Source organism: Helianthus annuus, chromosome 10 (genome assembly GCF_002127325.2).
Source record: "Helianthus annuus cultivar XRQ/B chromosome 10, HanXRQr2.0-SUNRISE, whole genome shotgun sequence".
NCBI classification, from domain to species: domain Eukaryota; kingdom Viridiplantae; phylum Streptophyta; class Magnoliopsida; order Asterales; family Asteraceae; genus Helianthus; species Helianthus annuus.
Window position 1 is genome coordinate 123433610 of NC_035442.2, and position 17092 is coordinate 123450701.

The 17092-nt window shown below is 34.5% G+C and overlaps 2 protein-coding genes across 2 annotated transcripts; one reads left to right on the forward strand and one right to left on the reverse strand.

Moving 5' to 3' along the window:
* Positions 1-7249: 7249 nt before the first annotated feature.
* Positions 7250-7796, forward strand: LOC110882123. The gene is made up of 2 exons (XM_022130208.2): positions 7250-7314; positions 7404-7796. The coding sequence occupies exon 2, from the start codon at positions 7408-7410 to the stop codon at positions 7768-7770; it is 363 nt and encodes a 120-aa protein (XP_021985900.1). The 5' UTR covers positions 7250-7314; positions 7404-7407; the 3' UTR covers positions 7771-7796.
* A 1225-nt stretch (positions 7797-9021) lies between these two features.
* LOC110882071 lies at positions 9022-11389 on the reverse strand. The gene is made up of 2 exons (XM_022130168.1): positions 10361-11389; positions 9022-10272 (listed from the first exon to the last, which is right to left on the reverse strand). Exons 1-2 carry the CDS (start codon positions 11387-11389, stop codon positions 9022-9024), a joined length of 2280 nt encoding a protein of 759 aa, XP_021985860.1.
* Positions 11390-17092: the final 5703 nt, after the last annotated feature.

The window sequence follows — 17092 nt, forward strand, 5'->3', positions numbered from 1 at the left end:
AGGGGGTCTATGGGTCCGGGTGCAACAATATTTTGCACAACTCCGTGGTCCGAACCACGGCCGTACCGTTGATGCATTATCTTCACGGTTTCGGGTTATACGGTTGGAATGTAAGAAGTTCGAGAATTATTACAAGTCTGTGGAAAACTCATCCGAGGGCCTTAGCGAGGACGACATCAAGGCGGTTGCCCTTATGAACTTTCGCCACGATGAAGGACATGATTTCGAACATGTCTCGCAGTGGGAAACGATTAGGGTTTGGATTTAGATGTTTGTTTGTTTTTTTTTTTTTATCTTTTTTAGTAATGTAATGTTTTTTTTTTAAGGAATGTAATGTTTTTTTTCTTTTGTAAAAATTTGTCTTTTAAATTTAACGTTTAGTATGTTTTAAAAGTTAAAGCTTAACATAATACAACTTGTGTATATATATAATATATTTGCTGAATATTAACGGATGAGGGCTTAGCCCGACCGGTCACCACGTCGTTTGTTGAACTACACGTCCCGAGTTCGAATCCCCCTAGTGACCGGTTTTACAGTATTTTTTGGTTTTAATGTCTTTGAGTTATTACTATTTAATATTAAAGTTTGTATATATATAATATATTTGCTGAATATTAACGGATGAGGGCTTAGCCCGACCGGTCACCACGTCGTTTGTTGAACTACACGTCCCGAGTTCGAATCCCCCTAGTGACCGGTTTTACAGTATTTTTTGGTTTTAATGTCTTTGAGTTATTACTATTTAATATTAAAGTTTGTATATATATAATATATTTGCTGAATATTAACGGATGAGGGCTTAGCCCGACCGGTCACCACGTCGTTTGTTGAACTACACGTCCCGAGTTCGAATCCCCCTAGTGACCGGTTTTAAAGTATTTTTTGGTTTTAATGTCTTTGAGTTATTACTATTTAATATTAAAGTTTGTATATACATAATATATGTGCTGAATATTAATGGATGAGGGCTTAGCCCGACCGGTCACCACGTCGTTTGTTGAACTACACGTCCCGAGTTCGAATCCCCCTAGTGACCGGTTTTACAGTATTTTTTGGTTTTAATGTCTTTGAGTTATTACTATTTAATATTAAAGTTTGTATATATATAATATATGTGCTGAATATTAACGGATGAGGGCTTAGCCCGCCCGGTCACCACATCGTTTGTTGAACTACACGTCCCGAGTTCGAATCCCCTATGTGACCGGTTTTTACGTATTTTTTTGTTTTAATGTTTTTGAGTTACACTTAAGTCCCTGTGTTTAAAAAACTGACGCTAGTGTACTGAAATGGTTACGGAAATGAACCTAACGGGCTGAAAACGTTATGTTTGACAAACTTCAGGGATGAAAACATGAATATAACTCTTATAAAAGAAAAGAAATATCAACTTGGAACATTTGATTCAACATGTCCTCGTCTTCTACCTCTGGTCTAATTCGAAGACCACGACTTTTCAAGGTCGATTTGGATGGAAATGTGTACTGTCATCACGACATTCTTGCTGTTGTTCGGGTTGCTGGACTTAAAAGTCAAAGACATGGTGAAGAATTTTACGGGTGTTCTCACTGGCCTGTAAGTTGGATTTGTTTTTTTTAGATACTCAATTGCAATTACTTTATAGTTTCTGTGTTTTTGTAGAGAGGTGATTGCAAATTCTTCTTGTGGAAACAAGATGTTGATAATATGTTCCTTGAACGTTCATACGGCACCTCAACTACAGTGACGTATAAAGATATGAAGATAAAGAACCTAGAATTACAAAACCAGTTATTAATAGAGGAGAACAATAACTTGAAAGCAATGAGATGTGACCCAAAGATGAAGTCGAAGAAACTATATGTGCTAAGCTTTTTAATTGCAAGTGCAATATTGTTGTATTTGTGGAATTAGTATGTATTGCATCGCTATCCTATTTAGTGTTTGTAATTGAATTTGCAATATTGTTGTATTTGTGGAATTTGTAGGCAAATGTTTTGAACGGATTTGCAATTAGATAAAACGATAAAACATGTTTTTAATAAAACATAAAAAACGATACAAGATAAAAAAAAATCCTAAAACGCTACTAAATATAATTTTTCAAGATTTCAAACACTGAAATGTGTTCAAAATCCTCGTCATAAATTATTGCGTAGTCTAACAGGGCTTCTTCAATCACCTCCTTTTCGTCCATGTTGTTGTTCCGATCCTTTTTTTTAACGTTCTTGTACCTTCCTAAGAAACGGCTACATTTGAAGCATAGTAAAGCACACCGAATGTCGAGGTCATTCGGGCTACGGGTCGTTTGTTGCACGTGAATGCAGAATAAGTTCATAACTTGACCCCAGAACGCCGGATCGGAGACTGAGTGAGTGCCTTCATCATGAGCGGCAGCGTACGAGACGGCAATAGCAATGTCTTCTTCGTCAGTCCATGAAGAATCCATGATGTGGTTAAATGGCAAGAATGTCTATGCCATTTTATAGTGGGTTCATTGATTACTGTTAACATTTAATGTTAAAGTCTTTATATTTAATATCAAATGAATAAATTAAAGGCAAAATAAATTGAAAACAAGTGTTTTATTGCATAAACTAGCCAACATTTGGACGGGGTAAACACCGCCAAAAATACAGTTTTTCTGCAATAAATTGTCTGTACGACAAAAAACTTTTACAAATGTCTCCAGTTATATTTATTGGTTTATCCGTAACCAGATGCTCCATAAGCATACACAGGTAGACTGCTTCATTCCCTGCGATTGTTGGGTTAGATAACACGTAGTTGTCATTGAGTTCGGCACATATACAAATTTCTGGTTTTCCCGTTTTTTTCCAATATTGCAGATGCACTAGTAATGCTCCTAAGTAAACTTTAACCTTCGTCAAACGGGGTAGAATAACGTTTCTGTATTTATTGCCCACACAAACATCTTCGCACGGGTAGTACACCAACTCCTGTGACGATAACTCTAGTCTAGCTAGGAGCCATTCGTTATTTTCTAACGGTAACGGAAATAAGACGTAATCCACCTCGAAGAAAGATGGAAATGGGTGTAATTTGCCATTGGCATACTTGACAACGGTTTTTGGAGTAGAATGTAACAACATTTCATAAAATTGTGGTGGAAGAATTGTCCACCGAAAGTTTAACAACGGTTTTTGGAGTAGAATCATTCTATTTCTCCAAGCCATTAGCCTTCCCACCCATCCTTCAATATGTTGTATAAGTTTTAATTTAAAATTAATTAAAAACGCGAAAAAAATTAGTAAAATTAATAAAAAAATTAGGAAGAATAATTAACTGTTGAGGTTAGGTAGCCGCCACAGCGAAAACCTAATAGAGTCCCCCAAAAATTTTTGTCCAACTCTATTGATCTTGTGAAAACTGCTGAATAACAGAACGGCGCATCCCCATTTCTGTAGAATGTTTCCACATCTTTTGACCAGTTCTGACTTTCGTCGTCTGGAATTGCCCATGTACCAGCCCTGTGGAGGTGAAAACTTTCTCTATTGTGTACAAGGTGCATTTGGTTTGAATCATTTCGTTGTGGATCTTCAGAAGAACTTTCACCCTTGTTAGTTCTCCATCTTTTGAGAATCCAAGATGATGTTTTGTTTGCTGGTTGAGAGCAGTATACATCGTTTTTATTGTTTTCAGACATTTTTCGCGTGCTACAGAAATATACTGAAATAGGGAAGAATTGTTATTGAGATCCCGTTCCTATTTATTAAAAAAAATTTAAAAATATTTAATAAAAAATCATTTTTGCACGTCCCGAGGTATGCAAGACGTTTCAGCAGTTTTCAAGACGTTTCAGACGTTTTCAAGACGTCTCAGCATGTTTCAAGACGTTTCAGCAATTTTCAAGACGTTTCAGACGTCTCACGCTAATCAAGACGGGTAAGCGTTTGCCACGTTGCATTTATGACGTTTCAAAATTTTGAAGACGTTGAAGACGTTTGACTGTAACTTGAGACGTTTGACTTCCATTTTTCAGACGTCTGGGACGTTTCACGAGATCCTTTGACGTATCAGCTTTGAACACGTGTTATTTTTTAGACGTTCAAGACGTTTCAGGAGGTCGTGAGACGTTTCACGTGAACACGTCAGGAGTTTCATTTCGATATGCCCTTAGATGAACGACACGTGTGTCCCCGTTACCCATCGCTTGACACGTGTCCGGGAACACGTTTTGAGTAGGACAGTGTGGGTTCATGTGTTTCATTTCACACGGGCAAACGGCATTGGGACCACGTTCTTTCTTTCCTTTGGGGCCATCTTGAACAAGGATCCGAAGACTGTTGAAGATCCGAAGAAAAACCCGACGAGCAAACACCTGACCCGCGTTGAAAGCTGCGTTGAAACCACACGACATTCACGTTCCGAAGCATCACGTTTCTCGTTGACTCAAAATGGATCCAAATTACTACGGTTTCCCACGTCAAGAGCACATGCAACCACCTGAACATGACATGCAAGACGTTGGACAAAACGTTATCCCATCTGTAGCGGTGATATCTTATGTCTTTTCTTACATTATTCTTAGTGTTTTAGTATTTTACTATACTTACTATTCTTTTTTTTTTCTGTTTTTTTTTTGTTACTTTACAAGGTCCAAAAAGTCAAAGTTCGTCAATCATGGAATATAGTGAAGTATATAAACAATAGAATGACGGATCCTATTATATCAAAGATTAGGCAGACATGTTTTGGTCCGTATTTGGATATTAGGTGTGTCATGTGTGACAGTCTACTCTTATTAGGTGTTGCACAACTACAAGTGCATACACCTACACCCAGACTGGGGATTACATATCGCCTAGGCCAACAAGCGCTAATGTTTAGCCCCAAACAATTTTGTCTAATAACGGGATTAAGGTTTGGGTCCAATAATTGGACGCCGATTGACCACCCTGAGTCATTTAAAAACCGTCATTTCTCGGGCCGAGAACGTATTAATTTCAAACGAATTAGAGATATGTTTGAAGGTCCCATGCAATATAGCGATGAAGATTGCGCAAGAATATGTTTACTGATGCTCTTGGGTCAAGGGTTTTTAGGGTTGCAGGATACAAATGCAGTCGATATTAAATTGTTACCCCTGGTGGATAATCTGAATGCGTTTAACCAATATCCATGGGGTAATTATTTTTGAGAGAGCACGTATACGAACGTGTATGATATGCACATTCGTCAAAAGGAAGACACGAGGGGTTTTTCGTTAGATGGATTTGTTTGGCCGTTTAAGGTACCTGAAAAAGCGTATATTATATTTTATATTTTAAGTGTAATGTTTGTCTTAAATTAATTTGTATACTAATAGTTGATAAATAATGCATTTACAGATGTGGATTCTGGAGGTATTTCCGGAATTTAAACAAAAGAGGGGGTATTTTGAATGTCCGACCATCCCGAGATTTTTAGGATGGAAAGAAGGACATAGGCTATTGAAGGTGAATGTTGATGGCATCTTAGCCAATGCGGTAAAGGTGAGGTTTTTATACTTTATTTATCAAAATATAGTTAGTTTAAACTAACTATATTTTCATTCCGTTAACAGTTACAAAAGGAATTAATTTATCAAAAATATAATTACATAAAATTTTGAAAAACTGTTTAAATTATAAATTTAAAAAATTACAAAATTTAATTTCGAACATTTAACACTTTGAACCTATTATAAAAATTTTTGAAAAACGATAAATTATAAAATTTTAGAAACTGTTTTCATTCCGTTAACCGTATTAAATTATAAAATAAAAAGGTAAAAATGTTAACAGTTACAAACGGAATTAATTTTTAAAAAAACTGTTTAAATTATATATTTAAAAACTAAAAAAAATCAACTTATAAAATAAATTAGAAACTGTTTAAATTAAATTATAACATTTTTTCGTTTTCAACATGTTAGATATCTGAATATAAACCCCTAATGGCTATACTACCAACTATGTTCGAGGCCGAGACTGAGTGGTATAGTTCAAGCTCGGATTATTTGGACCTTGAACGTCAAGTTTTTAATCCTGCTATGGCGACTGAAATACCCCCTCAAATTCATAATCCAATCGGCCTGAGTCAAAACTACGGCCAACCACAGAAGGACTTCATTGCCAGCTTGTTCGGCGATGATGAAGTTCAGGTGCCTCTAACGCACGGATTTTCACCGGAAATCCCGGTTCATACAAACCATGTTCCGTTAAAGACGGCTGAGTTTGAACGTGATGCTGGTCCCGGTCAGTTTTCATCGGGATTTTATTCTGAAGAGCAGCTTGTCTCTAAATTTCAGTCAATGATGTTATCAAACAACCGGGCATTGACTGACATGATCAACTCGGAGTGGTCGCAGAAGATGTACTCAAACAACCGCGCCTTAACTGACATGTTGAAGTCGGAGTTGTTGCAAAGTTTTCGTATGGCTCCGGTATCAACTCCAAGCCAAATACGAACACCGATGGACCAATTGCCAAAAGTATATGATAATGTAACCCATTTATTTTTTTATTTGCTTAAAAAAGTCTAAAAAATTAAATTTAGTTTAAAATTTTTTCTAACTTTTTTTAATAATTTTTAGGCGGCAGCTGATTCCTTTTTGAATTTCAATAATGAAGTGTATCATGTGTCTTCAATTCCAGAAAATGTTACCGAAGAAGCCGTAAGTTTGGCAAGCGTATATAATTTTTATAATCCATGTATGTTTTGTTAATTTAGTTCTTAAATAATGTAATTGTAGGATGACGATGTGGAGATGATTAAACTGAGACGGTCCGAAAGGCTTGTGAAGCCCGCCAAGGCTACGCTTTCACCATTTGTAGTTTACAAAAATCTTCGGCGGAAGCAAAAAAATATTTCAAATAATGAAGATCAATTAATTGAAAAGATAAAAAATTGGGCACCAAGTAGTGGAGTTAGACAACTAACACTCACAGCAGGCGGCTATGCTGGTCCTGATTTCTGGGGGTCTTTGCTAGGCACTGAGGGGAATGGCTGGTTAAGCGATGAGGTACACTTGTTAATACTAAATATACTATAGTTTGGTATAAACTTTCGCTAAAATTGTCCAAACTTGTAACAGCATATTTTTGCATGGATGCTACACATGTATAATTCAAGAGATCCATCCGCTCGTTGGTCCATTTTACCCCCATATTTTCAGATGCATTTGCAAACTCTAGATCAGAAATTCGCTTGTTATTTCAACGGGAAAGTAGAGCCTTTTCCTCGGATAACTAGCGTTGACGAGGTGTATGTACCATTATTTATACCATCAATTCACTGGTTTTTAGGAGTTTTCAACCTCGTTAACGGGACCCTCACTATTTATGACAGGTAAAAATTTAATTTTAAACAGTGTTTATTTTATACTTTTAATTTCGAAAGTTGACTTTTAAAATTAATGTTTGTTTTTTTTTTTTTAGCTTGATGGGTATGCGAGATTTGGATAAAGGAAGAACGGAAGTGGTTTGCCACATCAATTTTGTTTTTGACCATTGGCTTCGTTTGCATGGTTACTATGACAACAAACCTTTACCGTTCAAATTTCCGTTTCAAACAGAATATGCAAATGATGTGCCACAACAGTCAGGACCATTAGGGGACTGTGGGGTTTGGGTTTGTATATTTCTAGACCGGTTGATTAACAAAAAACCGCTAAATGATGGTGAAAAAACAAGCATAACGGCTACAAGGATGAGGCGCCATATGTTGACACTTTTCTACAACTCGCTTATTCCTAAAGAATTAGTCAACGAGCTAGAAGAGGACGACCTCGAATTTATTCAATGATTTATATTAATTTAAATTATAAACATAACTATTTGTATTAAACTTATTTTATATTATTTAGTTTTTTTTTACTGTGAAAATGTGTGTATATATATGTGTGCCCTCACTATCTCAATAATGCCACACCAAATGTCTTACTCAAACATTCCACATTCTGTGCAACGCACCATTTGGATAAACCAAAACGATGGGTTTGAACATTGGTCGCCAAATATTCTAGAGTTTTATTATGACGGCGATAATCCAACTTGCTACTCAACCTACATGGGTAAAACACCTCTGGGAAAAGAATGGTGTGGCGGATTACTTGGATTTTGTGGAAACGGATTTATTCAGGAAACGGTAACTTCGAAATACCTATTATGTTAATGATACGTTTATTAAACTTTTTTTTTTGTCAAACATTTACCATATTTTTCTTAGCATATCAATGCCTGGTGCAACAAGCTTATGTATCAACGGGCGATGTCGTCAAATGATGATCGGTGGACAGTTCTCCCGCCTACTTTTTTTAACATGATAGTAGAACAAAATAGAGAGGCCTACGGATATGGAGATGGCACAAAAGAATTTTTTCCTCCCATTTGGGAGGTTGATACGGTACATTGTCAAATATGATTATTCGGAATGTACACTTTTTTAAAAAAAAATCCATTAAAATAATACCTTTTCCAATACTTATTTTCGTTTTAAATTTTTCCAGATTTACATGCCCGTAAAGCACAACGAAAACCACTGGTTACTTCTAAAAATAAATATGCGTTCGTTTAAAATATATGCTTATTTTCCCGTTAACTGTAACGTAAGTAACCGCGGAGAAGGATTTTGCATACACAGGAAAATACATCAAATTCTTTTAGAATTTGAATCTCCATTTGTATGGTTTCTGGGACGTATATCATACTGGCAACAATCAAGGAAAGATAGTGTACAAGCCTTAGAGTATTTGGGGGATGTTGTGTGGCCTGACCACGAAGCTCATATTGGTCGAAACTCCGGGGTTATCATATGTATGCTATTGGAAAATCTAGTTAACAACCGTTCATTAACATGGAACGAAGTAAACATGCAGGATGTTTGTGTCAGATATAGACGCTACATGGCTGATGAACTATACGCCGGGCGCTACAAACCAAGTAATTTTTGATGGCTTGACGTACGGATTGTAAAATTTAATTCTTATATTAATTAAAAGTAGAATTTGTTACATGATTTTCATAAAATAAAACATAAAAAAAAATATATATATTATTAAAATTCTGCTAAATTATAAGATGGAAAAATGTTATCCGTTGAACTCTGCGTTTCTGTCTCTTTCTCTTTTCCTTTGCCTGATGATTTTTGTGAACGAATATGTGATTTCATTGGATCTAAACAAACGTCACGAACATGTCCGTATGTTCGGCAACGCGAACAATATACCGGAACAGGTTCTTCCCCACGAGACAAGATTCGCTTGTTTTCTTTTGGACGACCTGATTGACGTTTTGTAATATTCGGCGGTAATACACTGCCAAGGCCTTCTGGTATTACCCATTCAGACCTATGAGGCAGAGGATTAATCGATTCTTCATACGTTTTTTTGTATACTTCGTTTGAGTAACACGAGAAAGCATAATGACTACAGTCAGGTTCACCCAAAAATCTTGAAACAGCAATCACATGCCCACAAGGTAAACCCGAAACTTGCCAGACACGACAGCTGCACGAACGATTCGAAAGATCAACTACACCCCTTTTCCCACCAGCATCAACAACAAAGCTGTTTACCCGGATGCCTGCAACAGTCCAGGTTCTAGAGCCTTCAATTTTCTTTAAAATTTTCTTCTGTGCCCACTGAGTAAGTGAATGGCTCTCCTGCATGCCCTGCAATCGACGGTCATAAAACCATTTTTGTACAGACTCGCGGAAAAATTCGATAAGTTGCGTTATCGGCATCTTACGCGAGAATCTAGACAAAGAGTTAATAGACTCCGCACTATTAGATGTCATATAGTGGTATCGATTGCCGGGACAATGAGCTCTTGCCCATCTACCAAACCCAATATTTGTTAAAACCTGGCGTATTCGAGGAACAGCAAGACACAAAGCATTAAATGACTCGTTAAAGTCAGACATCCGATAAGATTTACACGTCTTCCACCATAGTGCCTCGTACTCTTTTTTTTTAGACGACGGCAAACGTAAATTCATCATTAAATGACGACAACACAGGTCGTGGTACACACGTGGAAACACATTCCTAACACCCACATGTATCGAATTCGCCCTATCCGAAATGATCGCCATATCTGCTATTTCACCAACACAATCTCTAAGCTTTGAGAGAAACCATGTCCAAGATTCACCATCCTCTGATTTTCCAATGCCATAAGCAAGGGGTAAAATCTGATTATTTCCATCCATGCCCACTGCTAAAAACAACGTCCCTTTAAATTCACCCTTTAGGTGTGCCGCGTCAATGATAACAACAGGTATCAGATTAAACATAAAGCTACGAATCTGAAAATTAATGAAAATGAAATAAGACAAAAACCCATGTTACTTTAAAAAAAATAAGAGAAAGTAGAAAATATAATGTATAATTTACCGCCGCCCCTAAAGCAACAAAAACCATTTCAAAACGACTCTGCTCATCAACCAAGATGTGGGTAACGCTTCCAGGATTTGCAAGTTTCAAATTGTAACAATATATTGGTAGTTCCGCAAAAGAGTCTCGTGTAGTTCCTTGTAGTAGTTCAAGTGCATAGCTTTTACCACGCCAAGCTTGAAGGTTTGTTATCTCAACCTCGAACCTTTGTCTAAAATCTTTGACAATCTCTTTCGCTCGATATATCCTACCACTGTCTTTTAGTTGTTCCTTCAAAAAGTGACCCAAAACCTTTGGGTTAGCCTGACGAAAATGTGGGTGTGTTTGCGTCTTCGAACAGGTGTGACTATCGTTCATATGTTTAACAAACCATAAATTGCCACAAGGAATAGCATGAGCCTTAAATCGCCATTCACAACCATCACCCCTGCATGAAACTTCATACCGCGTCTTAGATGATCTATCAACTTTAAACTCGAAATGCTCTAACAAACATTTCTTTCCCAACTCGAGCTTCATCTCTTCTTTGTTATTGAATATATGACCGGCCTCGAACACTATAGATGAAGAACCTGATTGGTTGTGAGACGTTAAATATTTTTCAGAATATTTTTCTAAATTTGGACACTCATCGTTTAAAACATCAAAACTTTCTTTTACTGGAATATTTAGATCTGGAGCGTTTAAATTGTTTAAACAAGACAAACCAGATGAACCAACATCAGACTCTTGAATAACATATAATTTATATAATTCAAAAGGATTCTGCATCGCCAGATCAAAAAAAAATCTAACATCTCGATCGTTAATAATATCGATCGGATCAGTAAACGTAGACATCCGGTATGACAACCGTGTAATGTTTGGAGTATCACACATCTTAGAAACATAGTTTAAAAAACTATTATATGAATGATCTGTTTCAATTTCTAAACCACGTCTCCTTGAATCGACACCAGTAACATACTCAATGTTTCCGTTAATCAAATCCCACTTCCCCCTAGTATAAACAACAAACCTGACCCTCATGTTGTGAGATAATCACCAAAAAACAATTTTTCTCTTAAAGTTCGTGTTTAAAATTAACTGATCTATATAAATTCAAAAACAAACGTCTTGAAATTCATCTAAAACGTCTTCAATTATTTTTAAACGTCTTGAAATGGTACAACGCGTCTCAAAGAAATAAATGAAAAAAAAATGGACTAACAAAATGGACAAAAAATGGCTCAAGCCAGCTAAAGAGACAAAAATGGCTCAAGCCGACCAGACACAGCTCGAGCCGAGGGGAAACATCTCAAGCCGTATTGATTAACGGCTAGCCACTATGAAACGTCTCAAGCCGTCTCAAACGTCTTAGCCAAGACGTCTCAGCCGTTCAGGTAACATGACATGTTTGTCGGACACGTGGCACGATGTGGTTGGACAGCCGTCAAGACGTCTCACCTAGGTTCAGACGTCTCCACGAGACGGTTGACCAGGCTATTTTGGAAGGTTTGACCAAAACTTGGACATTTTGGCGATTTTCCCTTTTATTTTTTTGTATTGTAATTGGAACTTAGTGTGGATTCAATAGTGTTAGGCGTTACGGACCGGTCGTTGTCGATTCGTTTTGTTACGATATTATAGGAACCGCAAGTCAAAATCAATAAAATTTAAGTCGTGATATGATTTAGTAGTTATCGATGCGTTTCGTTCAGTTACGATACCGGAACTCGTTATCGCAACCGAAAGCCAAAATCAAGAAAAATAAAGTCGTGATATGTCAAATGATATCAACCTGATTTTATATTGATAAAAAACTAAAAATGAATACCAATAACGATGCCGACACTGTTCGTTGTGGATCAGACCGGTTCGTTTAGTTTCTGTATGGTACTGGCAATCATTATAGTTAGGGCTGGCAATTTTACACGAATACACGACACGAACCTACACGAAGTTAACAGGTATCGTGTATGGCCTTAACAGGTATCGTGTACCAAACAGGTAGACACGAGATTACCTGTTAATTTTCGTGTATAAACAGGTTAAATACCTGTTTACCTGTTAATACCCGTTAGTACACGATAAGAAATTAAATTAAATAAAACTCATCAGTCATGTGCGTGTGGGTTCCTTAATTCCTTTCTATTTTCATTCCTCATTCAATTAAAAAAAATAAAACCCTAAACTCTCTCTATAACTCCCAGATAGCATGTCGTGTTCGTGTTTTTGTTCGTGTTCACAGGTATTAACAGGTAATTTTCGTGTATAACAGTCGAACAGTCATGTTAACAGGTATTAACATGTAATTTTCGTGTATATCGTGGCGTGTTCGTGTTTGAAAAAAAGGACACGATAAGTTATCGTGTCGTGTTCGTGTATGAGATTTCGTGTATCGTGTCTTATCGTGTCGTGTATTATCGTGTACGGGTATACACGATATGCCAGCCCTAATTATAGTTTACAACACAAAAAGTACATTATAGAGAACACAACTTGTACGATACAAAAAAAAAAAAAAAAAAACCCTTGTTTACAACAAAAAGTTATTTGATGTAACCCGAAAAATAAAGTCGTATTACAAAAAAATAATAAAGTCGGGGGGGGGGGGGGATATTCCACGGTCCTCCCAACCGCCGAGGTGATCCCACCTCGCAGACCGCCACCCAGCAAGCCTGAGTCTGGGGTAAATCGGCTACCGTAGGGGCATTGGGAACGAGCAAGACTCGAACCCGCCACCTCCGGGTTAGAATGCGGGCTGGTGGCCATCGTGTAACCAAAAAAACAGTTTTGTGTTTTGGATCGATTGGAACCAATGGAAACGAATGTCAATACAAGTTCCAATAACACCGATATAGGTATTGATGTTGTTAAGTTGATATCGGTTTCATTCGTCATGATACTTTTATAACGTTGGCACTTGATATAATATATGATACCAAAAAAAACTCTATTTCACACAACCTAATTCTCAACAAAATATATACCGAAACATCCAAAAAAAAAAACATGCACAATTACGTATTTTTTTTTTTAAAGCTTTTGAACACAAGTTTGACTTACAGGAGAAAAACTAATTTAGTAAAAAAAAAAAAAAACCGAGTTAAAAGCTTATATTATAAGGTAAAAATGCAAAATCCTAAACTTATTTTAGTTCAAACTTTGTTTTTAAAATATATAGTAACAGTAATGATTTGATCATCACAAATTGGTTACTTCTCATTAGGGGTATGTATAAAAGCGAAGACCGAACAAAATTTGACGACTAGATCACATATGTAACTACCATTTTGAATTGTAAATTTGGTTTTCGGTTTGAATATTATTTGAATCAGAATTCGGTTTTAGACCAGATATCAGATATGCAATAATTTGAATTCAATCAATTCGGTTTGACTGATCAATTATCTTCAGCCGCTACAAATGTAAATTGCGAGTTGCAACTCCGTTAAGCCGCTACAAACAGAAGATATAAGTTAATTCTTTACGTACGTTCACGGTTCACATCTTATATTCTACGACATAATTACCCGAAAACATATACATACGTTATGCGATGCATATTCCATAATTTTTTTTTCATTAACGCTAGTTAGTAACTTTTCACTCTAATAGTTTCATTATGTAGAAAATAACTTCAATTTTTTTTTAATTATGTATTTGATTATATTATTTATACTAGGTTAGAACCCCGTGTATTACACGGGTTGAATAAATGTAATTTTATATATTAAATAATAAAAAGTTATATATCTTTATGAACTCTGTATATTGTACGGGTTATATAAATGTAATTTTATATATCAAATAATATAAAAGTTATATCTTTAAAAACCATGTGTATTACACAGATTAAATAAATATAATTTTGTATACTAAATACTAAAAACGTCGTATCTTTAAAAACCCGTTTATAATCGGTTGAATAAATCTACCAAATAATAAAAAATTACATCCTTAAAAACTCCGTATATTACACGTGTTGAATAGATCTAAAAAAGAGTTATATCTTTTAAAAACCATGTGTATTACACATGTTAAATAAATGTAATTTTGTATATTAAATACTAAAAACGTCGTATCTTTAAAAACCCATAGTCGGGTTGAAAAATCTACCAAATAATAAAAAAATTATATCCTAAATAAATGTAGTTTTGCATATTAAATACTAAAAACGTCGTATCTTTAAAAAAACACGTGTATAGTCGGGTTGAAAAATCTACCAAATAATAAAAAAATATATCCTTAAAAACCCCGCATTTTACACGAGTTGAATAAATATAATTTTGTATACCAAATAATAAAAAAAGTTATATTTTTAATAAATTAGGATAACATTTAATATTAATTTATTATTTATATATTTAATATAAGATAAGTAGATAAGAGAGATATTTATTTTAAAAATATATTAAACTAACAAGTTAGATTTAGGGATAATATTTTATTAAAGTATGATAAGATTTAATATTAGTTTATTATTTATTTATTTAATTAATATAAAATAAATATAAATTTGAGGATATCTTCAATAAATGACACGTATCCAAAAGTTGATTTCTTTTATTATAGTAGTTAGACTAGAATTACCACCCGCCACAATGCGGCGGGGATTCATTAGTTATATATCATGTTAGATGAATGGGAAATGTTTCTCACATGACCACGAGCCTATGTGTAAAACCGAGAAAAAAATAACTAAGTCGATCTTTGACTCGCACGTTGCGACAGACCTATCAAACGGGAAAAATAGACGCGCTGCGATGGACATGTCAAAAAGGAAAAAAAGAGATGAAAAAACGTTGAACCCCACACGCACGTTGCAGCGTGTTAACTCGGAAATTTAGAACGACACGTTAAAGGAGAACTTATGAAAGATGATAAGTATATAAGAGACTAAAGTTGAAAGTAAAAAAAAATGTTGAGATTAAATTGCAAAAGATGAAAACTTTTGAATTAAAAGTGAAAAATCAAATTAATCAAAGGGGTTAAAATAACAAAGATTGAAACTTTAGACATAAATTGCCAAAGGTTGAAACTTTAGAGTTAAAAAAGAAATCAATTTCAGATTATGAACAAAAGAGATAAATAGATTTAGTTAAATTGATGTTTAATATTATTATTATTATTATTATTATTATTATTTAATAAAAGAGATAAATAAAAAATAAGGGTGAGAAATCACCAGAGAATGACACGTGTCCAAAAAGGATTTTTATTTATTAGTATAGAAAGATTTTTATGATATGAAATATTAACTTGTATCTAAAAATTTATATCATAATTTCACACATGTAAAGATATTTCAAACTTTTTATAATGATATTGTTATGTATGAAATTATCATTATCATTATCATTATCAATATTATCAATATTAAATCAAAGTCATGAATAGTAAAAATATATTTAAATATTATCATTATCAATATCAATATTAAATCAAAGTGTTTATGAATAGTAAAAATATATTTAAATATTATTATTACAATCAAAGTGTTCATGAATAGTAAAAATATATTTAAATATTATCATTATCAATATTAAATCAAAGTGTTTATGAATAGTAAAAATATATTTAAATATTATTATTACATTATAACATTTTTTTCATATTTTATTACTATAATGCCATAGTATATATAAAGGGCTTAATATATTAACTTGAGTGGAGATAAATGATAACATATAGTTTTTTTTTCTTAATTTTTAAGATTGTATTGTTATAATTATTTTCAAACACATTTTATTTTTTCTTAAAATTTTTAAGATATAATGTTTTATGAAGTAACGCTTATTTTTGTTATTCTAATAATATATTGTAATGCTTTATAAAACTATAAAAGTACCATTGCAATATGTTTATTTTATCTGCGTTACGATAAAAGCTTTGTTAAAAATTGAATGAGTCGATTATAATTGATTTTTTCTTGTTCGAACAACTTCGGTAGCGGAATATAGTATCTTTTTTATATTACAAGAAATAAGCTACAACGAGTGTCACTGACGAACAAAATTGATATCGTCCGATCAACAACGATACCAACTGAACATCGGTACCAGTATTTGTACTTTTGAAACCTTTGTCAATATTCATTTTTAAAGTTTTTGATCAATGTAGAATATGTGTCGATATCTTTTAGGGCATATCATGACTTTTGTTTGGGTTTATCTTTCAATCGCTATACAAAGTGCCAGTTACGATCCTGATACCTTATGAATTGAACTGATACAGACTTCCCGTTGCAACGCGCGAGGGAAGTCCACTAGTTATTCATTATTCATATGTAAGATATTTCAAAGTAGTTGTTAAGAATATAAAATTATATAATATTTAAAATGGTAAGAAAAAAATGTAATTTGAAATCCCAACATGTATTTTTTAAAAGACTAACGGGTATATTTGATATCCGGCAGTAATTACCTGACATATACTCGAAAGATATGGGACATGGTTTCACAGCCAGGTATTGAACTAGAACTATCAATACTCGTCTCAAACCCCTCCCATTTACATCTCTAATCACACTTCACATGTACCTCGCAAAACCCAAGGCATCGTAGCCTAGTGACATCTTGAGGGTGAGATAAGGCTTAGAGACCATTAGGTCTTGGGTTCGATTCCCACAAAGGGGTTTTTCCCAGTTTTATTAGGTTTACTCATGAATTAATTGGTGTATAGGCATTATTGCCTAGTGAAGATGTATATGATCAAATGGTTCTACTGATAGCATGATAAATGATTCGC